The following is a 24,587-nucleotide window of genomic DNA, read 5'->3' as shown; positions in this document are numbered from 1 at the left end:
ATTTCAAAAAAATTACTGATTAAAACGGGTTTTTTTTCTTGAGCTGTAGGTCTTATTATCATAATTAAAAGAGATAAATTGCTTGAAATATTTTGGTTGAAGTCTACAGATTACCACAGTTCCACTCGCAAATATAACAGATTAAAAACACCAACCTCTTTGAAGATTTCGGCCCCCCCCCCAATATGGATGGATAAACACAAAATCATCAAAAGAGGGAGAAAACAAAACCAAAGAAACGTCACAAATATATATAAAGAAAAATCACAAATTTGGTACCAAAACCAAAATGTGTTTTATCTGGCTTTTACAGAATACAAACACTTATGCCAAAATGAATTGAAAAAGAATCAGAAAATACAGATACTTTGATATTGTTGAGCAAATTTTTGAAACATATTTAAAATATAGACACCAATTCCTGTTTGATTTTTTTTAAACAGATTTTTAAGAAAAAAAAAAGGTTTAGCAAGAACGTGTCTTAAAGTCAGTGACTGTGTCAACATTGATACTGGGCATTAGTCTGCCAGTGTCCGCTACGGGGTCCTTCCCTTTGAGGTTGACCTGAAAGTATGCTTAAGGCTCTGATGGTACATTTAAAAATGTTGCACCATGTTGCACGATGGAACAGTGGTTGCTGTCTCTACCATGACTGTGAACTCAATCTGCTTTTATGTGGCACCTCATTGAATGTCACAGCATGGAAATTTGGTGTGTTGACGCCACTGTGTCAGAATGACCACAATAAAGGGTGGGGGTCATTATGGCCATTATTCACAGGGTAATTCATCTCTGCAAGCCAGATTATATGGGAAAGCTGGGGTCAGCTTTGCCTGCTTGGCTGTCCATGAGCCACAGAAGTTTACTGTTTACTGTTGGGAGTGTGTGAAAGACTTCTGGAAACCTGGCAGCACAGGGACAGTCCAACTAGGTCCTTTAAAGATATCCAACTTCTGAGTCTCTTCCAAAGTCTTATCCAAAATTGTGCACCTTACTAGCCGGGTGGTTCCTCTCTTCTTTAAAGTGAACATCTATGACAGAAATATAATGTGCTGTAGGTGATGAAATCCTTTTATTATTTGTTTTACCTCTCTGGAGTTTACTTGTCATTACCAGTTAGACATTGCCTGTTAATAATTAGCCTCATTGGTTCGGTACGATTCCTAAAAGGTTTTTTTTTTTTTAACATAATACAACTTTTTCAGACATTTCACGTCCCAACTGTTCATAAATGTGTTGCTGTTATCAAATTTAAAACAAGCATGAAACAAAGCCTTTTCCATTTTAATATGCGATGTGTTGTATTTTCTCTATTTTAAATTCAGAAAACATCAACTTTGTGAATTGAGGTTGTAAAAACAGTGAAAGAAGAAGAGAAAACAAACAAACATTGCTTTTGTACCCTTTACCCCATATTTATTTGAAATTATTTCAAAAGATAAAAACATGGTTGATTAACATGAAATGACCACAGAGTTTTTTGCTCTCAAGAGTCAACAAGGTGAGAACAGGAGGGGACATAAGTGTGTCAGGTCCCCTGAGTGTCAGGGTGAGCAAACATTCCGGACAGGAAGTGTGGTCCTATTGGTTGTTAGGTGTTTCTGTGACCCAGGCCTCACACACTGATCATTTTTACAGGCATGATCCCCAAAAGATTGGCTCGTTGGCAAAAAAAAAAAACCTGCACTCACGTCCATTCAACTCATTCATCTGTTATGGCCAAACATCCAGAGAAGTGCTACAGAGAGTCTATTCAATCAGACCAAAGCTCACTACCTGGAACATTGTTATAATCATCTCTCTTTCCTATATTACAAGCTTTTTACAACATAAAAATAGATCATTAACTATGATTACCTTATTCCTTAATGTAAATATACAATATTTATTGCATTTTCAAATAAACTTGTTTCTTATTTACTTTGTCATCATCATCTGTCCCCCTACAGAAAATAATAAAATAAAAGGTACCGATGAGAGTGACAACATATTTGAGTGTAAGGCAAAGAGCAGCAGGGGGCGCTGCATCACTGAGAGTGAGGAAACAGACCTGAACAAGCGTTTCTTTTTTGTTCTTTAAATATGTTATGTGTATTTAAAAGGTAGATACCCCGTCTGCTTAAACTCTTCTCTGGCACTTAAGTGTTCCTTTTTTGGTTCCTTGTTACCAACCATCTGTACAAACTGCCCCTTGCATAGCTTTAAACGATATAGCTTCTCTGGTTGAAAACAGTCCTTCTACCATAAAGGTCACCAGCAGCAAAATAAAATGATTAGTGTAGAACAAAGTTGAGCTTTTGGGACAACTTACTCCGAACAAAAGTTTCAAAACAATCCCTTAAACACACATCTATCGGCTGTACTGAATCGTCTCCTCTTGGTCCAGAAAACAAATCATAATTTCTGTTTCTCTTCGTCTCTGTGGGAGAATCAGTGTGTTTGAGGAATGACGGGTAAAAACAGACAAGTCAGGAGAAAAGTTGGGATAAACCCTCTTAGTGTTTACATTTTTCAGGTCTTCTTTTACCATAAGTGCATTAAAAAGTGTCATGCACAGTGTCTCGGTTTAGCAGTCAAGCTGCCGTGCAACATCGCCGAGTATGGAAAGATAACCACCCTCAGTACAGGACTGTAGGGGGTTGGAGGAAAAAAAAACACAAAAGTCCCCTCAAATGTATAAAAAAGGACGAGGCTAGGTTTCTGTCAAGTAATGCATGATGACAAAGAGAATTTAAAACATGCTGATTATAAATATACAGAGCATGTAAAGAAACTGTCCTCATTCTGTGCAAGCTTAACCAACTCCATCCACTTTTGGCACACTGACACAAACATTTGATTCAAATGCACCCTCACCTGGCACTGCTGGAATGGCTATTTAAGACAACAACTAACAAAAAAAACCCTCCAAACATAAGCGTCAGTAAGCCCCACATTCATGGCATCATCTTTGATGAAAAGGAACGGTATCTGCTGACATTTAAATTCAACAGTTTACGTTCAAAGTTTTCCACTTTCCCTCCACAAGCTGACGCTGACACCACAAATAATAAAATCATCAAAGTAAAAGATGTCACTCAGAATTACAAAAATCTCCGTTATTACTAGTATCATGAATATGCATTAAAAACAAAAAGGTGGAATGCACTGATTTGAAGTTTGGTCCTGATATGTAGCAGAAGTACTTCTTCTTCTTCATCCAGTCAGCAGAGGAGAAGTCAAGCTGGTCACAGTCAGAGAGGTCGAGTTTTTTTTTTTTTGTCCTCTCGTGCCAAAGACAGAAGGTGATCGCTGAGTAGTGTCGAACCTGAATGGTGTCGTAGTGTTTACGCTGCATTCCAGCTGGTGGTTTAGTGTTAATGTGTGAGAGTGTTTGGTGGTGCATTTGAGTGCTCTGTCACATCCTTACAGCCCGACCAACGGATAAACTGTCCATCAAGTCGGCTGATGGGGAGTTCAAGTCCTGAGCTGAGGTCTGTTCACCTCCCAACAGGGGGCGCAGGAGGAGCTCCTCTCATCATGGCTGAGGAAAGAGAAAGAAGAGAGGTCACTACAGGTCAGTTTTTAAAAACACTCTCACAGGTAAAACTATCCTGCTCTAAGTGCAAAAGCATGTAGGAAACAGAGCGACCACTGCAAATAAAAGTTTAGCCGGCCAAAATTTAACATATATCAATTTCGATGAAACAAACAACAAAAAAAAATCTGCCACTGCATTGTCACACATTCACAACTCTCCTCTGCTCTCTGTATCATGCACAGCAGAGTCATGACTTGATGTGTTCACATACACACAAACACATGCACACACAGACAAGCACACTCCGTATGGCAGACAGAGAGTCGGGGAAAAAAGTGTCACAACCACCACAAGAAAGGCAGAAAAAGCATCTCCGTGTAGAAGGCAACACTCGCCCTTGAGAGTAGCACATCATCACAACGTCCATCTTCTTTTTTTTTCCCATCTGAGAAAAACGTCTCAAGCACTTCCTGAAATCTCATTATTCTGGCTATCATTAAAAGAAAAGAAAACCACCATGAATCTGCCACCCCACAGTTGAAATAAAACAGCAGTATTAGTACCCTTGTTGTTCTTGCTGGGGTAGACCTTGTTGAAATGCCTGTACTCCTCAGGAGGTGGAAGGTCCTCAATGGGGTGGAAGTTAAACTTGGATTCAAAATCATCTGAGGAAAAAAAAAAAGAAAACCCACACCTTTAAGACATGATGCACACACAAAACGCCAAGAGAAGACGTTGGCTACTTTTAGCTTCGATAGTCTCTCAAACACTGGGTCCAAGATGTTTTGGCTAAAAATTCTGATAATAACAGTTAGCCTGTAGGCATCTTTAATTCATTAGTGTTTGTGGTTTGTTTATTTTTAAGTAATGTAAAATATTTTTGTTTCATGAACTATCACTTAAACCATGTTTCCACCAAGCAGACCGGTTCGGTTCATCTTGGTACTGCGCGCATTTTGTGGCGTTTCCACTGACTAATCCCGGGATAGATCCCTAAAAACCAAGACAAGCTGACCTACTTTTTTGGGACCCTTTCGTGTTGGTGCCAGACTGAACCGATCCACTCCCGGGAGGTGGAGCAACAACACCACAGACCGTTGATTGGTCAAAAGAATCGTCACTTACCCCAACAGCAGCTGCATTTCTCCTGGCGGTACACAGACTTCTCTGAAACAAAGCTTGATTGCACTTTGTATCAAAGAGCTACATGCTAATCACAGAGGACGAAATGCTGCATGTCTTCCATCTATGCTCTTTGTTTACTGTGTCGCGTTTTTCTTCTTCGTTGGATTTAATAGCGGGGTAAGCTTCTATGGCGTCACGCTATTGTTTAACAGCTGCGGCTTTAGGCATCCAGCTGACACACCTCCTACCACGAGAGGGCACAGTTTGCTGTGGAAACGCAAACGGGATCAGGCTTAACTGTACCAAACCGTCCCAAACCGTACTGAACCGACGTGAACTGCTTGGTGGAAACGCGGCTTTAGTGTGTTATGAAATGTTGCGTATACCGAGAGGTTTGTGGCATCCACAAAAATTAATTTGGTGTCCATGTAATATTCTTATATCACATTTAAGAAGGGAGGGTCAACAGTTAATGGTAGTAATGCTCTGATTATAGAATAATGTATTGGCTCAGAAGAAAAGGGTAACAGTACTTGAACATCTAAGGGGTAACAGTAAAACCTTTGAAAAAAAGACAGATTTTCCAAAGCTGTAACACTTAACACAGAGAACAAAGGTTCGACAGTAATCTAGGAACCATCCAATCAAACCTGATTGAAGAGAAATTTAAAAGGGTTTGTTCGAAGTAAGTTATTTGACTATCATAAATTAGTAATGTGTGTAAAAATGAAGGTCTTACACTGAACAAGTGTTAAGACATTAAAGAAAAATCAAATCAGTTTTTAAAACACACTTTGAGACTAAAGATATAAAGCCTGGACGACACGATGATGCCCACTCACCTATGATAGACTTGGAGGAAGAGATTGAGGAGTGGCCGTTCCTGATGGGTGGGGGTGGGGGAGGAGGTCCTGCCGGGGTTCGGGAAGAGTTTGATGAGTAGGAGGAGGAAGAGGAGGGAGGTGGAGGAGGCTTGCCCACACGGCTGTGGGGCTCTGAAGTGGCAGAGCTGTGGACACGGTACGGAGGCGGGGGAGGAGGAGCGTCTCGACCACCGTTACGAGACCCCGATTGGGGCACCTGGGGAGCTGTGTGGACAACATGCAGACACAAACACAAATGATCAGGAGACATGAAGGATTTTACTCAACTTGTAGGAATTAGATCAGGAGACAAGAAATATGTCTGCTGCAAGCATCTTGATCACACCTGCAGCTGGTTTCAGGATGTGACGAGGTTTACTGACTCACCCTTACTTGAACTGTTTATATTTCCTTCTAAGAATCTTATAGGGCTTCAGATAAATCACATCACTCAGATGATTGGACAATAATCTGTCAATTAGTACATCCTGCTGTCATCAGTTAAGTTCTATGCTCACACATCTTTAGATGTACTTAATTTATTGTGAATACATTTAAATGTGTCACTGTTGGCTTTGAGGGAATTATAGTGAGCCTTTATTTTGTGACGGTACACATTAGTTGAAACCTTCATCCTAAAAACAGTGTGAAGGGGAGCAGAGAAAAGCAAGATGTGCTGTGAGTTGATATGAAATGTAGGGGAGAAGCAGAAAGAGTGAAAGTGAGGAGGAATGCTGGAATATTCCACTGGGCTTCAGGAATGCAGAATAACCAGGAGGCCTCGTGGCGATCACTTCAGCGTCCAATCACAACACAGAGCCTTGCCTTACAAGTGCCTTCCTGTTTCGTATGTTCACCCTGAATTCAAATAATGAGTACGTTTCCAGCTAAAGTCTGTTCTGGGGAGGAAGCAAATTCATCTGTAGGCTTGATTTCCTCTAATTATGATGCTGTAATATCTCTTTCTCCGGAAGCAAACAAACTGTAAACTTGGAACATGTTGGAAGCATCAGAAATGTGTGAGATAATCCACAAAGAATCTGCCCAATCAAGCCTGAACATGTACGCCAGCAGAGAGTGGATCTGCACCACGTGCTGACTTGCTGTGATGAGAGATGAAAAAGTGATTCCTGTAAACAGTGATGTTGTAAAACATAACTGGAGCATGCTCAGTGTCTGCAGAATGCTGCTGATGGTGTTATTGTCAGAAGAGAGAGATTTGGGATGTTTTTTGCCCCTGCACTCTGCTGTTGTTGTGATCATACAGAGGAAAAGTTAAAACCTGAGTGTGCCTCTGAATGAGCATTCCGCCAGCACAGAAAGTAAAGCAGGTGGTGTCTTCACCACTGATAATGTTTGGGTACTGAGTTAGAAGGACAGAAAAGCCTGATTAATAATCTTTACAGCTATAATTAAGCACCTCTGGATCACTATTTAAAATGACAAAATGATCATAAATTTTTAAAAAAATTAAATCAATTTGCTTCCTTTAATGAATGAGGTCCTTGATCTTTGAAGGACAAGACGTGTAATGTCATTCATTGGTCCATTTTCAAGGACGTCACAGCTCAAATTTTTTATATCCTAAGCTCAAAGGTTAGTTATGTTTATCACCTGGTTGCTATGAATACTAGATCCTGATAGTTTTAAAGCCTACTGTGAATATTTCTCAACAATATAAGCTACACCCCGAGCAGCCCAATTACACATCATATCAAATAATCCACAGAAAGGAGTCCAGCACTTTTCAACTCTATCTGTCAACTTAGTGGCAAAAACACAAGTTTCCAACTGCATGGGAAGATAAAGCATCTGAGTATTTTGTTCTCAGCAAACTAAATCACTAGAAATGTCCTCAGAACTGCCTTGGCTTCAAAGTTGTAATCCAGTTCACTTTTAGCAGTGCAAATGTCTGTAATTCACATGATTAATAACTCTGTAACATATCTTCTCTGAGCCTGATAGCAAGAACGCAACTGTCAGCTCTGGCCTGGGATGATAGTCAATTAATCTAATTGTCACATCATACATGAAACGAACTTGATATTTTTGTCAGCCTCAATATATTTCCATTTGCATGCGTTTTTGTTTTCCTGGTCTCTCTCCTCCAAACAGGCTGGATGTCAAGAGGGTTCACTCTGTGCATCACTCTCAGCACCTGGGCGCGTTGGTTCCGTACTGGAATGAACAGAGTGAACCCTCTTGTCAGTCATCCAAAAACTTTGTCTCTAGGGGAAGGTGGTGCTGCTAGCATCGGGCTGGCGTTAACACATAGGGCCTTTTTCAAACCGCCCCCTACACACTCTCCCTACCCACTACCCCTCCGTTTGCGCATTCTCACAGAGGGTCCGCCGCATTAAGGGCCGTCCCAAACCGATCTGCGGGGAGGGGTAGTGGGCTATAAAACCCTCCACAAGCGAGTCTGCACGGATGCCAACTCGCCAAACACGTGCAGCGCTAAATTGTGTCTGGTGTCAGCCATGGAGGAAGCAACAGACAAATGAAAGTTCCACGCATATGTGCCAGCACAAACACTGTTAAATTAACACAAATATTTAATGATTGTCATGCAGATGTTCACATCTTTAGATGTACATGTCATTGATTAAGGCCTGCCTTGCATTTGTTCAGACAGTTCGTGTTATTATTATTATTATTTGAGTGTTTAATATTTACAGGGACTGTCGCAAAAACAAAAGAATTCACTCAAGCGACAGTGAAACATGAAAAACTCTTCATTAAAAAAAGAAATGCAGCCAAAGAAGCATGGGAGAACGTTTCTTTTATATTTTCTACATTATATTTTCTTTTTTTTTTGTCTTTTTTTTTGTGCACTCCGTCATGGTGGGGGAGTGAGTAGGGGGCGGTTTGAAAAAGGCCCATAGAGTGCAGCAAGTGAGCCTTGTGAGCTCGTCTGGGCCAAGCAGGTTGACGTAGTTGAAATTAGGAGGAAAAAAGATGATTGTAGAGTGAAAAGCCACAGCTCCAGTGTAGAGATACTTTAGTTTCAAACCAGATGAGCGAGGTGAGCCCATCAACACGGACGAGCTAGTGTTATTTAAGTTAGATTTTTGACTAAGAGCCAGTTTTCTTTTATTTTTAGAATCTTTGAAAGTTATTGTTATTCCAATCACAAAAAATACTGATGAGAAGTCAATTTGTAATGCAGTTGAAAGGGTGTGCTGCATTATCATGACATATTTTTATTTATAGTAGTGGTTAATTTGGTCTCAAAAAAACATTGTCAATAATAATGTTTATTGTCAATAATTGTGGGACAATATATTGAACGGCAAAATTTGTTATCAACCCAGGCCTAGTCAGCTCCCACTCTTATGGTTAGAAAAGTGACCGGGCAAAGAAGAAACCGTCAGCTGGATGTGTCAGTGGTAACTGAGGCCCCGTTTACACGGAGACTCCCGCAAGGATTCTTCCTTTGCGTTTTCAAAAGCCACCCGCGTTTACATGAGGACGGCGTGAAAACGATCCGCGTTCATACGACTCCAGGAGGAGAAGTCTCCTCTTCTGTTCTTTCTTTTTCTGCCGTTTTGTTGTGTGAGACGGTCGGCAATCCAACCATAACGCGCATTACCGCCAACTACTGGCTCAACTGGAAATGTGGCTGAGCGCGGAGCCTTCACCTAATGAGTGTGCATGCGGTGACGTCAGTGTTTCACCCTGAGACGCTCCGCTCTGTGTTTACACGAAGCTGGCTGGAGGAGCGGATTCAGATCTTTCCACTCTGGGGAGCGTTTTCAAAAGTTTGCGTTTTCACTGAAAACGCAACGTGGTCTCGTCTAAACGGAAGGCCAAAACGCAACGAAATGTTTGCGGAATCGACCGTTTTCGGCGTCGTGTAAACGGGGCCTGAGGTCATAACAACTCTTGAAACACAGGAAGAGTCATTGGGAATGCATCCTAGTTTTTTTTCTATCAAAATGTCCTCATCAGATCAGTATTTATTGATTAAGTAAATACAGCTGACAGATGATGCATCACCAGGTAAGTGGGTTGCTCTTTAAACTGTTAATTTCTCTTCTTGCTCTAAATTGAGCATTTTAGGCATCTTCAATCAAATTTTGTCACTACAGCTTGTCTCTTTCATGTGTCAGACAGCGATTCTGGTCTGTGTTTCCACTTCTAAAGGCCCATTTATCCTCTCTTTACATATGTCCTTTTCAATGATGTTACCATTACTGCTCACATACTTCCACGTGTCCTTTAAACTGGCATTGCTGATGACTAATACATCCACCTGGTGGTGCAGCCCAGAGTCAAAAGTTTATGACAACAAACTCAAGCATGGCAACTCGACTGTGGAGGGGGTATTGCTAATGTACCTCTTGCATCAAAGATAAAATGGAAGCAGTTTTGACTGATGCTGTGGTCAGTGAAGCCGTTGAACACATTGCAAATGTGCCACTATTGTTATTTCTTCTTCTTGTCTCAGTAGAGCTATGTATTGCTAGGCGCTACCCAAGTAGCTGCCTGTTGCAGCAGCTCTCTCGTCTTTGTCCGTTTCTTGTAATTTTTTCGTCTCTTTTTCGTCATCTTTGTATTTGGAGTGGATCATCACTTTGTGTGGTTCATTGTCGGTCACGGACACCAAACTTTTTGTGGCTTCGGCGATATTTTTACTACTTTTCTCCTGTGTTTGTCTGGAGATCCTACATGTAACCATGGCTGCATTGTTTACATGCGAAATTAGCTGTTAGCAGCCTGTAGCATGTCAATGCTAACTAGTGTAGGGCTTGATGATTTCCCTCGAGCTGAGGAGGAGGAGGTGAGGACGAAGTGCTGGTTCTCGGATGTGAGCTGGGAGGTGACGACGTGGACCTGCCCTTCCATCCATCGTTGTTGGGAACGTGGGATCTAGCTCCGGGGGATGGATGAGCTAGCTGTGCTAATCCAGCGGCATCGTGCTGTTCACGGACGTGGCTGACGGAGCAGACATCGGACGCCGCGACACATCGGAGGAGCTTCGCCTGCTGTGAGCAGACAGGATCCAGGAGACAGAGACTGAACAGACTTCTGGGGAGGCTCAGTCCTGGACCCTGTGGAGGTGGAGACTGGCTGGGCTGGAGAGTGGTGGACGAGTGGTGGACGGGAAGTCGTCATCTAATTTCTTATGGACATTTTTGCACTTTCTATACTCTTTCTTACTTTTGTTTTCTTAAATGCTGCGGTGACTCCTGAATTTCCCCTCGGGGATAAATAAAGTATTTTCTATTCTATTCTCTATTCTATTCTATTGGGTTGTAACAGCAACACTGGTTTCCAGTGGTACTGCTCGATTTGGCCTGTACCCGTAAGCTTTATGGAATCATGAAGAAACGTGGAAGAAATCAACGCAGAGCACAGGCAGAAGGCTCTGTCTGTATCTGAATCCATATTTAGCGCTGAGCTTAAATGGCCTTTCAGGCGTCATCTTTGTGGTAGACTCTTTTTGCCTGACAGTGTAGTGTGCTTATTTTTATTGCTTCTCTAAGCATCACTGGGCCACAGGAAACATTAAGTTCCTCGACCCTCGGACTAAAAGTTCCTGGCACTTTTGGTCATAAAGCACCTTTAGATGTACATCCCTTGAATGAACAGTGTACAACTAATAACCCTAAAGGTGTTTTAAGTATTGATCTACTAGAGTTGTTTTCATTTTGCATGAGTGTAATCAGGATTACACAAACCACTACCTTTAGCAGCGTAATAAGGGCATGCCATGCTGTGTGATCGATGTTTAACCTGCAATAAAATGAATGAGAGTAACTAAAGTACAGCTTTATGACACCAAAAACTAAAAACTCTGCTTTGAGAGGAAGAAGAATGAGTAGAAGAATGATTGTAGTTTTAATTTCAGATCAATTTTAAAAGTATTTGCTAAACAACAATCCTTTGTGATTGTCTGTGCAGGTCCGTTATTATATAAATGGATGATTCAGACCTGAGATATGCAGCATTAACTTGAGACTGTCTGAATAAATTAATTTGTAACTTTGACTTTGGTCAGAGCTCTGTTTCTACTGTCTGTATTCAGATACTGGAAACAAATCATTATCTACTGTTCTGGTGCCTGTGTTAGGACACAAATCCCTCATGAATGAGGAAGAGACACACGACACAGTTTATGTGTGATTAGGAGAACAGATGGTTTTACCTGCTCTGCGTCCAGGTGGCTCTCTTGCAGGTGGTGGTGGTCTGCCACCCTGCTGAGAGGATGGAGACGATGAGAGAGGAGGTGGAGGAGCATGGCTACGTCCCATGCTTCCGCCTGCTGATGTGTGTTTTTTGTGAAGGGAGTTCTGCCTCTGAGGCAGCTCTGGAGCTCCACCCGAATCTACCTGTGATGGGCCATTAGACATGCCACCAGATGAGTGTGGCCTGTATGGTGGGGGAGGTGGGGGAGCTGAGGATCCACCTGTTGGTGGTCTGCTGGAAGACGGAGGGGGCCTCACAGAGCTGGAAGGGGTGTGGCCTCTGTTTGGAGTTGGTGGGAGGGGCTTCTCTCTGTTGTGAGCTGAAGAGGAGGGCAGAGGGGGTCCTTTCTGATTAGGAGTTGGGGGAGCGTTGGCGCGGCTGCCTCTGTTAAAAGGTGGAGGAGGAGGTGGGGCTGAGGTGCTGTGCTTCATCCCGCTGCCTGTTGAGGAGCTGCTGCTGCTGCTAGAGGGGCGGGAGATGTCAGGCAGGGAGGGGCGGTGAGAGCGCTGGTGCTCTGGAGGGGAAGGGGAGCTGGAGCGTCCTGTTGGGGGGCGAGGAGCCGCAGAACGGGACCCCGGAGGTTTCAAGGCAGATCTGCCCACTGAGCCTCCAGCTGGACCATCTAGATCAAAAACAGAGATGGAACATTAAAGACCCCAGGATAGCTTTAACTATTAATGTTGAATCCAGTTTAGGAAGTTGTGTTATTCTGTAACAATTTTTGGTGGAGCTTTTCTATGCAACCATCAAGTTGCATAAAGACTTTGGCCCTCCTTTTTGTAAAACTGATTAAGCCTAAAACCAATTTACCTCATGAAATTCTTTTCAAAATCCTTGAATCAAATCTAATTTTTTACCAAACGTAGCACTTTCAATTAATGTAAATAATAAACACATTTCTAAGTATATCTATATACGCTGTGACATATTTATTATTCCCCCTGCTTTAGTGCCCATCTTGGATATGTTGAATAATTTGGATAAAGGTTGGTACAATAAAAACAAATGTATTATAAATACAACATTTACCTCCAATGGGTCGCAGTTTTGGCACACCTCCCTGGAAAAGACCTCCCAATCCCATTGGGCCTCCACCTCCAAATCCACCACCACCGCCGCCGCCACCTCCTCCTCCTCCTCCTCCTCCTCCACCACCTCCTGATTCTGGTGGAACGATGAGACAAATGTTGGTAAAGATCAGTTAGAGAGCAGAACTGGAGCAACATTTCAATATTCAAATACTGAGATATGAAGAGCCATGCAACTTTATTTAGTGGAGACAGACCAGTTTACGAGCACAGTCAAAAAGAAGAGCACCAAGCAGTTTACATTTTGGTTCATCAGTTTCACTCACATCCATAAACTGCAACTCAAATTACAAGCACAGAAGATGTTGTTGAGAATGAGAAATACAACAATGTTTGGCTGTCTTGGATGAGTATTGAGTATTTTGGCCAAATCAACAAAAAAATCTTGAGGGTAAGGCCAACTGGGGGCCACACACGAGCAGGCGACCCAAGCAGCTGCGAGTATGGTACTTTGCTCAAGGGTACCCTGGCAGTGCCAATTTGACTGCTCTTCCTTGTAATAAACTCAGCTGGTTGAACAATCTCTTCAGAGTTCAGGGATCAAGTGAACCAGCTGGGTGTACACCAAACGACTAGAGCTGAAAGCTACGACCGGCTTGGAGTCAAACCTCAGCCTGTTTGTGACACACCTGAGGAAAACTTCTGAACCTAGGACTAGGGACGGGTAACAAGAACCTGTATTTTTTGGTACTAGTAAGTGAATGCTCAGTACTTAAAGGACCGTTAAAGGGATAGTTCCGTTTTTTTGAAGTGGGGTTGTATGAGCTCTATGTGACCACTAAGGACATTAGATACAGTAGAAAGGTGTCTCCTCTCCCTCAGTAAGACACAAACTGTAATCGATGGTGACGGGGAAATAGACGCTAACAGGGAGAGACCGTACCAAATTCAAAGGCTATTTTCTCTGCCTACAAGAACTAAAATCAAAAAGTAATACCACAGTTTAAGAGTACGCTACATAAAATATTTTTTAAGTGCATTAAGTCTTCAGAAATATTAACATTTATCCGGACCTAACTAACTGGTCATGTGTCCTTCCCCGCACAGCACTACTGCACTCCGTCCCCCCTCCTCCTTTCAGCTGTAGGGAACGTAAACAAGCTGTGCTTCAGCGCCGGTTGTAGCCTCGTGTAAGTTTGATCAAGTATCGTAATTCTTTTGTTTGTACTCTAAGGATTGTGAGGCAGTGCAAGAAATTCAAAATGAGTGACTATGACAGCAACGATGAAGTTTCATTCACTTTGGAACCAAAAGGATACCTGTATGAACCGGAGCACACAGAAGAGGAGCTGCTACAGATGTCAACTGAAAGGAATACAGAGGAAACATCCGTGGACTCTTAGCGTACTCTTAAACTGTGGTATTACTTTTTGATTTCAGTTCTTGGCAGAGAAAATAGCCTTTGAATTTGGTACGGTCTCTCCCTGTTAGTGTCTATTTCCTCGTCACCATCGATTACAGTTTGTGTCTTACTGAGGGAGAGGAGACAACTTTCTACTGTATCTAATGTCCTTAGTGGTCACATAGAGCTCATACAACCCCACTTCAAAAAAACTGAACTATCCCTTTAAGCTCATGGACAAACAGTGCTCTTATCTGTATGTTACAGCAATACTGCCAAATAGCAGGGCCATGCATCTTTACACGCCCTCTGCTGGCCATGCAGCATAAAAATCACCCAACAACAGTTAGCTAAATGGATCTGTTGTTGATTTAGTAAAATAATTAAGCAATCAAGTTACTGGCTTTACCCTGTGCATTTTAAGAGCACACCTCTGAATCAAACCAAAACAAGTGTGGGAAATATCCTCATCTGTGCGTCAGAACCTGACAGGGACAGTGTCTGCATGCAGAGGAAGATGACAATCAGCTGAGAGGTTGAAAACAAAACAATTAAAGACCAGAGATAAACTGTCAATTGGCTGCAGAGAGGTGAGTGATCATCATTAGGAGCTGCTCCAGAAAACACTGAAAAAAAAACTGGCAGCACAGTAAATCAAAATTTGATTTTCTACACTCTATATTTGGCATTCGTAAGAGGTTTGTGAGATAGACAGTAAATAATGAAAAGTAGTATCAGCAAGACAACAGAAATATAAAAGGTTTCAAAACCAGGTAACCAACCCATAACAACACAAGAGTGGAAAGCACCTCTTTCTGTGAGGCAAGACTACACCCACAATATTTCATCTGTCTTCCCATGTGTATTTAAACAAATCCGGCTGCAGTTCATCAATCACATGAACTGACAACGGTGGCATATGATGTAAAATTAAAACACAACAATAAGAAAACATACTTCTGCCCAACAAATAAACCTACCAGGGACAAACTCACTGGCTCCAGGCCATCAGAACGATAGGTGTTTATGTGTACAATGACCGTGCCTATGTGCGTTACTCACTTTCTATGACGGGGGCGCTCCGATCATTGACCACGCCAACCTTCTTTAGCCTGGTGCCTTTGCAGATGTCAGACAGCAGTGCTCCCCTGCCTTTAGCCTCAGAATTGCTCAGTTTTGGAGGAGTAGTGTTTGCCTGGAGAGGAGGGGAAAGTTTGTGCTCTGTATTTGTCTGGGTTTGACACCACACACAGAACTCAAGCTGGGACACAAAGTTCAAATGCCAATGAACTGTTTTCTGGACCACTTATTGTCAAGAGATGTTTCCCCCAACCCCTGAAACTGCAGATTTAACCCTCTCTACTGTCTATTCTAGTTAAAACAGAAACAGGGGACATGATCATCAAACACCACTTCAGTTTGGGCTCAATCTGACGACACGTACCTATGTTTCTCCAGGAAGTATTTTTATCTTGCTTGTAGAAATAAAATATGCTTCTTTGACTTTGCACTGATGTACTTCTGTTGTTTTTCTTAAAGTCCTTTTTGCTTTTACAGCGTTTTAATTCCCAGTGATTCCTTGTCAAACCTGTTTTCTGTTTTTAGTTTTCTTAAGCAGACTAAAAAAGTTATTTCTATCACATTAACAATACTCCTAATTTCAATACAAGTCTCTGTCACTCTGTTCACTGACCTCATTGAAGGTTGGGGGAGGTGGGGGTCCAGGGGGAGGAGGGGGAGGGGGAGGAATAGGCATCCTGTCCCTCTGTTGGCACCTCTGTATGGGAGACCAATGTCTTCACAGTCTCAACTGGGACGACACACGACAACTCCTGAAAAATAACAGATATATACAGTGAACAAGCTACAAGAGGATCCTTCACACTTGGGAACATTCGTGACTGCAGCCAAACTGCTGAAGCAATCCCAGGTGTACCATGAGCTGTGAACCCTCCTGTGGTTAGCAGACATGAAGAGTTTCTTTATTAGACATAATGAAAGCTTTACAACACGACAACAGAGAGACAGACTGCAACTCCTGATGCCCATGATAACTGTTTGGTCAGAGTCTGACCTGCCAGGCCCCTCCTTTCTTTCTTTCTTTAGAAAAAAAATATTATTTTGTAATTTTTTGTTTATTTGGAAAGGCATGTGACATAGCATCTTTTGGGGAAAAGGGTACAGTATACAACTTACATTCCACACGTCTAATGTGGTTATGAAAATGATCATTGCCATTCCTTAGTTTTAATAGATTTAAGAACTAAGAGAACAGGTGAGCGGAAGGAGGGGTCTGGCTCCAAATCTTAACTTATCTGGAATAAGACACATCAAGATTTTTACATTTGCATAAACCTAAAACGAAATGTAAACAAGGTAAATTACAGGGATTACTAGGGATGGGTACCTTTCACATTTGAAACGATACGGTACTGATGCCCAGTACCTGGCAATCGGTACCGGTACTCAACGGTACCAATTTTCGATACTTTTTTGTGTTTATGTGGTAAAAAATATCAGTTTGTTTAATAATAAAGTATAGATTTTTTTTTATTTGACATATTTATCCATCAGTATATAACCTTGCAATGCTGTGTTCATGTCCAGCATGGAAAATAACCTATTCTTCCACTCCCTCACAGTCACAAGGATGCGTTTAGGTACCTAAACATGGTACCTTTTGATTTTACATGAATCGATACCTGGTACTTTTGACAGGATTTGGTTGGTACCTGTAAAAGTACCTAATTCGGTACCCATCCTTAGGGATTACTGGTTTCACATAATTTGTCCAATATGACCAAGCCCTGAAAAAGGATTCCCTTTGACCCTTGAAAGAAAGTGACAACCTCTCAAGACTGTTAAAATATATATTATCTTAAATCTTTCCTTAATGGATACTTCATTTTTTGCTCACAATAGAAGACTGAATATTCTCTACAGGAAACTTCAGCTGAGACATTTTGTTTCCCGTTTTCTTCTGTATTTTATTGCCACAAATTATGGTGGAAATGTCTTTCTGTACGTAAAGTCAAACTAACTAACTTATCTGTGCATTTTGGTCAAGTTCTTAAGACAAAGTGTCTTTAAATTACTAAATTTTTAACATTTCAGCAGGGTTACAAAGAGGATGAAAAGAAAAGAGTGGAGTATTAGTTATTTTCTCTGTCTGTCAATGGAATCATTCTTGATTGTGTTATTAAAGTATTTCTTATGGTACGGCCACACTAGACGCAAATTTGTGACAAGATTACATACAAGGTCAATGCAAAGACGTGCTTGGATGCCGATTCGCCCCGGACATGCTCGGTGCGGTGCCTCTGCGCGTTTGGAGTGTTGGCTCGAGTTAAAGATATTGTACTTTTGACACAAATTCGCGTGAGGCTGCGCCGCGGCAGCAAATCAGCGATGACATTCCCCCACGACGTCATGGATTTGATGACGTGTGACGCTCCCACCACCTTCTCCTACTCCAACCCCGCCCGAAGATGGAGAAAACAATCTGTGCGGTGTGTCATCATCCAGAGTTATACAATATGACGTGTGTACTGTACAGAGACCAGAAAAAAAGGAGCAGGCTTGGGTGAAAGTTGCTGAGGAGACAGGTTTTGAAGGTAAGTTCTGTTAATATTCATTTCTAGCTGGATTTGCCTGCACGGGTCATCACTGAGTCCGACTGTGTTTTCCTCAGTGGAGTTTTGTCGTAAAAGATGGAAGAGCCTCAGGGACACCTACCTAATAGAGAGGAGAAAGGAGTGGGGCAGGGGCAGAGCCACGGAGACCCAAGGGAGACCTCTAGGAACATGGGTCGGGGGTCGAGGATGAGGTCGCAGGGAGCAGCCAGGCAGGGCCAGTGGAGGTGGATTACCAGGGAGAGGCAGCAGGCCTTAACTGTAATCTTTCACACACTCTCCTGCCATGCTTTTGAAACCGCAGCTCACTGTTTTTCAGATGCTCTTTTGGACTTTCCGTCTTAAAATGAGCGGGCTCTCTACTCCGCCTGCACAGAGATGCGCATCGCCCCTCAGCTTGTCAAAATATTCCAGCGTCCAGCCTCATGCGAGACGCGCGTTTAAATTCGCCAATTCACGTCCGGTGTGGCCGCAGCATTACTCAGAAAATTATAAAAATGTCCATCAATGTGTCTCCAAGCAGAGATTTTTGTCAACTTGTTTTGGGTAGAACCAAGATACTCCGTGTGCAATTACAGAGAATGAAAGACACCAGAAAGTATTCACATCCTACCAGCTGGAACTTTAAAAAATGTCACTATTTTTCCATTTTGACATCCCCTAAATTGATCCATTACCGAAAAACAGTTAGGACAGGGTTCAGGAGAAAAGAAAATGTTGCGCAGGATGCTAACTTGTTTCACTCCACCTCTTTACAGAGGACAAAAACAGATGATCCCAGTAAGCTGTAAAAACAGACATTCTTAGGAGGAGGAAGCAGTCACTGATGCAGCTCCTTGGATACACCAGAGAAGAAGATGAGGGTTTTAAAGAGGATCTTTAGTTCAACAGCCAGGGCCTGATGAAGTGTTGCCTCAGTGTTGTAAGTCACTGCCTCTGACTCATTTACAGCTAAAGAAAGACTGCTACACTGATCCTGAGAGCCATTAGAGAACCATTTTTTTTTCAGTTTTTCTAATTGCCCTGGTTTCTGCCTGTAGCACTTTAGAGTCCAGGTAATATGGAGCAATCAGAAATCAGTCAGCTTTGGTGTCTGCAGGGAAAAAAAGTGAAAATCTAGCAAAAATGCTCCCAAAAATATGGCTGTAAAAGAAGTGATGAGGGGATAAATGTATATTAGTTGGAGAATAAAAAACAACTTTAAAAAGAGTTATGGAAAGCAGTTTGTGAAGTACTATCGAAGATGAATGATATGCGATTCTATAAAGAAGATATTAACTAATGGTTCAGGCAGATTGGTGGGAAAGAATGGCAAGAAAGTCTCTCTTAGGGTCAACATGAGACTGTCTTTTAAGAACTCGTATAAAGCACACCCGTCACTGAGTTTATGTTTTTTATTTGCCCGTCTCTATTTACCCATCCTTCTTAATTAAAGCTAGAATACACCTGTTCCTAAAACAGCTTGAAATGTGTCATCAATGCATACAATACAGGCTGAGGTCATTGGATCTCCCCAAACCAGTTAGCAGTCTGGGCCAATTGTTGGCTCATGCAGGCAGTGCTGGCTCTCGCACCCCACCCTCACCCTTCACTGCTGCTCCATTCCTCAGGCTGCCTGGCTCAGAGTCGTGCAGGTTTTCACTCATAGAAACCAAAGGAATCTCACCCAGCAAGCTCTCCAGTCAGTGAGTGACATAGTATAAAGGAAAAAGACAGCGGCAGAGACAAAAAAAATGAGAGTTGGGGGATTGGACCTTTTTCTGGAGGTGAAAGAGACACTAGATTCAGTATCAGTCTTTTAATGCACTAAGCACTTTGTCAATCAGTTCAAAGTCAAGCTGCACGATATGGTCGAAAACCAATATCTCAATATTTTTAAGCTGTATTGCTTGACACGATATATATCTCAACATTCTGATTTCTCCTCTAAAATACGCACGCCTAGGAGAGTTTTCTGGGTGGGCGGGGGAGTGTGCTGCTTGCTGTGACAGGAGCACCAGCAGAAAGTGAAGTAAGTGAAACTCGAAAGAGAATTACATACCGATGTCTTAAAACATTCACGTGAAAATTTGTACTTGATGGTCGCATTACAGTCATTTCATACATTTCACACTCCCTCCAGAAATATTTAATTTATTTGATATATCCTCCAGTCACACAAAGCGCGTCTGCTGCCACACTCCTCCCCTGGTTGGAACTAATAATTGTTGATGATTAATCTGCCAAAGTTACACACCAAACTTTTGAAGTGGGGTTGTATGAGCTCTATGTGACCACTAAGGACATTAGATACAGTAGAAAGGTGTCTCCTCTCCCTCAGTAAGACACAGACTGTAATCGATGGTGACGAGGAAATAGACGCTAACAGGGAGAGACCGTACCAATTTAAAGGCTATTTTCTCTGCCTACAAGAACTAAAATCAAAAAGTAATACCACAGTTTAAGAGTACGCTACATAAAATATTTTTTAAGTGCATTAAGTCTTCAGAAATATTAACATTTATCTGGACCTAACTAACTGCTCATGTGTCCTTCCCCGCACAGCGCTACTGCGCTCCGTCCCCCCTCCTCCTCATTTCAGCTGTAGGGAACGTAAACAAGCTATGCTTCGCCGGTTGTAGCCTCGTGCAAGTTTGATCAAGTATCGTAATTCTTTTGTTTGTACTCTAAGGATTGTGAGGCAGTGTAAGAAATTCAAAATGAGTGACTATGACAGCGACGATGAAGTTTCATTCACTTTGGAACCAAAAGGATACCTGTATGAACCGGAGTACACAGAAGAAGAGCTGCTACAGATGTCAACTGAAAGGAATACAGAGGAAACATCCACGGCTATCAGACAAATTTTGCTTTTTGTTTTGAATATTTCCAAATGAGTGCCATCTTAAAGTTAGTTACAGAGTTGCTCGTAAAATGGTACTGTTTTCATTTTCTACCACAAACTGCTCAGTTTATGACAGCTCAGTTTAATGGTCGTGGTGGGATGATTATCTTACACTGATGATTCCTGATCACTAAACGCTGAGATTGGCTCAGATTGGTTTGTTGTGATTGGTATTGGAAGATCTAGTTATTCTTGCTGGTTTAAAATACAATATACATGCAGTTTTTCGAATTAATATAAATTCAAAAATAAATCTCTAGATCTCCTATCTAATGCCTGTCACAAAAATAGCCAGGGTGACTTTGTAAATTGACATAACAAGTATTAACTGAAGTGGCCTTGTGTAACCTGTAGAACCACACATAAAAATTTCGCTAAAAAGCTGGAGGGGTTGTTGTTTTATTCCACCCCAACAAACATTGGGTCAAGTCAAACCCTGCAGCTGGACATCAGAAGCCACATTTCCACCAAGCAGCCTGTTCGGTTCAGTATAGTTTGCCACAGCAAACTGTGCCCTCTCGTTGTAGGCGGCGTGTAAGCCGGATGCCGAAAGCCGCAGCTGTTAAACAATAGCGTGACGCCGTAGCTGGGTGACACAGTTTACCCTGCAAATAAATCCAACGAAGAAGAAAAATGCTACACAGTAAACAAAGAGCATAGATGGAAGACATGCAGCATTTCGTCCTTTCTGTGATTGGCAAGTAGCTCTCTGTTACAAAGTGCAATCAAGCTTTGTTTCAGAGAAGTCTGTGAGCCGCCAGGAGAAATGCAGCCACTGTCGAGGTAAGTGACAATTCTTTTGACCAATCAACAGTCTGCAGTAGGGATGCACGATATTATCGGCACAATATCGGTATCAACTGATAAAAGCTTAAAAACATGTTTATCAGTATCGGCAGATATGAAAATTTCTGCTGATATGCCCAGCCGATAAGGTGCTATTCAGTTAGGATTATTATTATTTTCCATCTGAAAAATAAGCTCCTTAAATAAAATGTAGCACTTCATTTATTTGCACTGCAGAGCTCTGTGTCTGTCACTAGGTTGTTACAGTAGCTCTAAAATAATCAAATGCAACTTGGTTATGTTTAAAAATGCATTGTACATTTAAAGTTCATGTGATCTAAAGAAATTATTTTTCTGTATTTCAATACTGAATGTTTTGAGTTCGAATAAATAATACATTTCTTATTTATGGTAAAATCAAATGTTTTTTGTCTTGTTTTATGTGTGTTTCTTAAACAAATAAGACCGTCACAGTAAGAGTAACATATAAATTCCAGTACAGGATAGACTTAGCTTTCTTTACAGTGAAAAAACAAACAAACTTGTGATTATCGGTATTGGCCAAAAGGGGTTTCGATATAACGGCATAACGGCATATTGGATATCAGCAAAAATCCAATATCGTGCATCCCTAGTCTGCAGTGTGTTGCTCCACCTTCCGAGGGCAGATCAGTTCACTCTGGCACCCATACGAAAGGGTCCGAGAAAGTGGGACAGCTCGTCTTGGTTATTTGGGGATCTGTCCTGGGATATGTCAGTGGAAACACCACATAATGCGCGCCGTACCGAGACGAACCGAACCGGTCTTCTCGGTGGGAGCACAACTAGAGTGATGGTGCATTTTATCAACAATGATTGACCTCTGCCTCAGATCAATTTCCTGATGACCACAAAGGTGAGCATAAAAAAAAACTTGTTTTAAATATTTTTTTGTCATTTGTTGTTTCTAGGAAGAAGAAAAATCCATTCACATCATACATTAAGTTTGGTGTGAAAATCAGAGATCTTATTTTTGGGCTTTATCCCCCAGCCCCAAAGCTTATATCTCTTTATTATAGATGCTGGAAACAAAGATGTAAGAGAAATTAGAATATATATATATATATATATATATATATATATATATATATATATATATATATATAGAGAGAGAGAGAGAGAGAGAGAGAGAGAGAGAGAGAGAGAGAGAAGTTTATCGTTTCAGCTTGTTTCTTCATCTGTTAAAACCATACACAGCTGACAGCTATACTGATAAAAGCAACAGGTCTTGACTTTTGACTCTTATAATCTGACTAATCCTTTCCATTAAACATCATGTTGGAGAACCAAAGCAGGTCAAGATCATGTTTGCTTCACAATAAAGCTAACAGTTAGTCAACACTGAAGTAATGGCTGTTAAAAATTAAGTTTCCATACATACACAAAGTGTTGCTGCACAGTTAGAAATACAACACGCGCATGTGTGTGTGTGTGTGTGTGTGTGTGTGTGTGTGTTGGGGGGGTATGAGGAAGTCAGATGCTTTTGTGGTCAAGGAAATACAGACAGATAAAGACCAGCGGATGTGTGTGTACGTGTGTGTGTGTGTGTGTGTGTGTGTGTGTGTGTGTGTGTGTGTGTTTCTAGGATTTGAGGCTCTGATACTCTAAGATTGTGAAAACATACCTTGGTTTAAGTCTTCACATAAGCATAGGACAGGTTTTGCAATTGACTTTGTATAAAAGGTTGCCACTTTCAAAGGAGAGTAGGAGTTTACAGGGCAATATAACAAACCATGTGACAATATCCTCAGTAAAACAGGATTTAACAGGCATATCAGGATATTGGTCACATCTGATGAGTTTTTCATTTCCAAACATGTCAGAGTCCAAAACAACTAATAGAAGTCAAAGAATACAGTCTGTTTTGAGTCTGCATACAGTGTTATAAGGGTAAGGAAAAGATATGGTTTATGTTTGTGAAGACTGTGTAGGAATTTAACAGTGGGTAGTGTGTTTTAAAAGAAAACATAATCATAATACGCTGTTATTATAACACACAATCAGATTTTGTACCATAAAAAAAGCTTCAAGTTGGACGAAATCGTAACACCGCCCCACTGTAGTGTAAGTAAAACTGCGTTTTGCGTTAACGCTTTATAACTTAATGATTCAATTAATGTAACTTACAGAACATCACATTAATATATGACCTAAAAATTTCTTTTTCAGAGTTTGGTTGGAGCTACAACAGGATTTAACAGGCCCAGACAGGTTGCTCTAGCCGCTCCCAGGTAAACTCCGCTGGATCAAACATACCTGCTGGCACTAGCTTAAACTTAGGTGGAGTAAAGTTAGCTTCAACATCCAACTTACCCTGGCTCGCAAAAGAGGCGGTTTGGTAGTCCCGTCCTCCTAACCACATGAATGGAAAGTGCTGTTGTGGCAATCTTCCGTCCGAGCTCAGTGAGAAAATCTAGGATGGGAGGGTGCTGGAAAAACACCAAAACATCCACTCAGGTTAGCCGGCTAACGTTAGCTAGCTCTCGACTAGTGGCGGTTAGTCCGGAGCCTAGCAGTAGTTAGCAGGTTAGCATTGGGCTGTTTACTTTCCAGCTGTCAGTGTCAGCGCAGTCCGGCTGGCTGTAAATATCGTTAAATAACAGCTTCCTGCGATGAGTCAGCGCTTACAGAAAAACACAGAAGGCGTTAGGAGTCACTTTCAGGAGCTTCGTGTAGCAACGGAAAACTTTACCCGCACTCCTGACCTGCAAGCACAGCCATACTCCCCGCTGACACCGCTCGGTTTTATCGGTCCCTGCTCAGAAACCCGGAAACGGGACGGGCCGACACAAAATGGAGGCAGATCTGCGCTATGTTTAAGTGCCGTCGAAAACTCCACCGTTTATACTCCAGGTTCGCACTTATGACAAAGAGTGAAAGAAAACATTATACTATACTCAGGCTACTTCTTAGTTAGTTAAATGCAATCTTAATAACACTAATACCAAGCTTAGACAGATTCAAATAAATAAAACATTTGTTTTGCGCCAAAAATAAAAATAACCACTGAATATAGCTTAATATAGTTATCTTGTGTACAATAAACATTTATCACACAAAAAGTATTGCATGCATGAGACAGTACTTGTTCTTGATTGGCCTGTTCTCACAATATC

At 41.6% G+C, this 24,587-nt stretch overlaps 1 protein-coding gene across 1 annotated transcript; it reads right to left on the bottom strand.

The window, feature by feature from the left end:
• Positions 1-1,397: 1,397 nt before the first annotated feature.
• On the bottom strand, positions 1,398-24,247 carry wipf2a (WAS/WASL interacting protein family, member 2a). The gene is made up of 9 exons (XM_074696772.1): positions 24,164-24,247; positions 23,785-23,900; positions 15,824-15,962; positions 15,193-15,325; positions 12,730-12,864; positions 11,660-12,322; positions 5,488-5,733; positions 4,084-4,185; positions 1,398-3,523 (listed from the first exon to the last, which is right to left on the bottom strand). Exons 3-9 carry the CDS (start codon positions 15,884-15,886, stop codon positions 3,480-3,482), a joined length of 1,386 nt encoding a protein of 461 aa, XP_074552873.1. The 5' UTR covers positions 15,887-15,962; positions 23,785-23,900; positions 24,164-24,247; the 3' UTR covers positions 1,398-3,479.
• Positions 24,248-24,587: the final 340 nt, after the last annotated feature.

Source organism: Halichoeres trimaculatus, unplaced genomic scaffold (genome assembly GCF_033239565.1).
Source record: "Halichoeres trimaculatus isolate MK-OKI-2021-1 unplaced genomic scaffold, fHalTri1.1 fHalTri1_scaffold_2, whole genome shotgun sequence".
NCBI classification, from domain to species: Eukaryota; Metazoa; Chordata; class Actinopteri; order Labriformes; family Labridae; genus Halichoeres; species Halichoeres trimaculatus.
Note: the sequence above shows the minus strand (reverse complement) of the source record. Positions and strands in the feature narration are given on the sequence as shown.

Bases quoted from the DNA above. Each gene is read 5' to 3' on its own strand.
- wipf2a (XM_074696772.1), bottom strand. From the start codon at position 15,886: ATGCCTATTCCTCCCCCTCCCCCTCCTCCCCCTGGACCCCCACCTCCC. The intron at 5,734-11,659 runs GTAAAACCATCT...TTGTCCACACAG, and splicing joins GCCACCTGGACGCAGAGCAG to CTCCCCAGGTGCCCCAATCG. The intron at 4,186-5,487 runs GTGAGTGGGCAT...TTTTTTCCTCAG, and splicing joins TTCCTCCAAGTCTATCATAG to ATGATTTTGAATCCAAGTTT.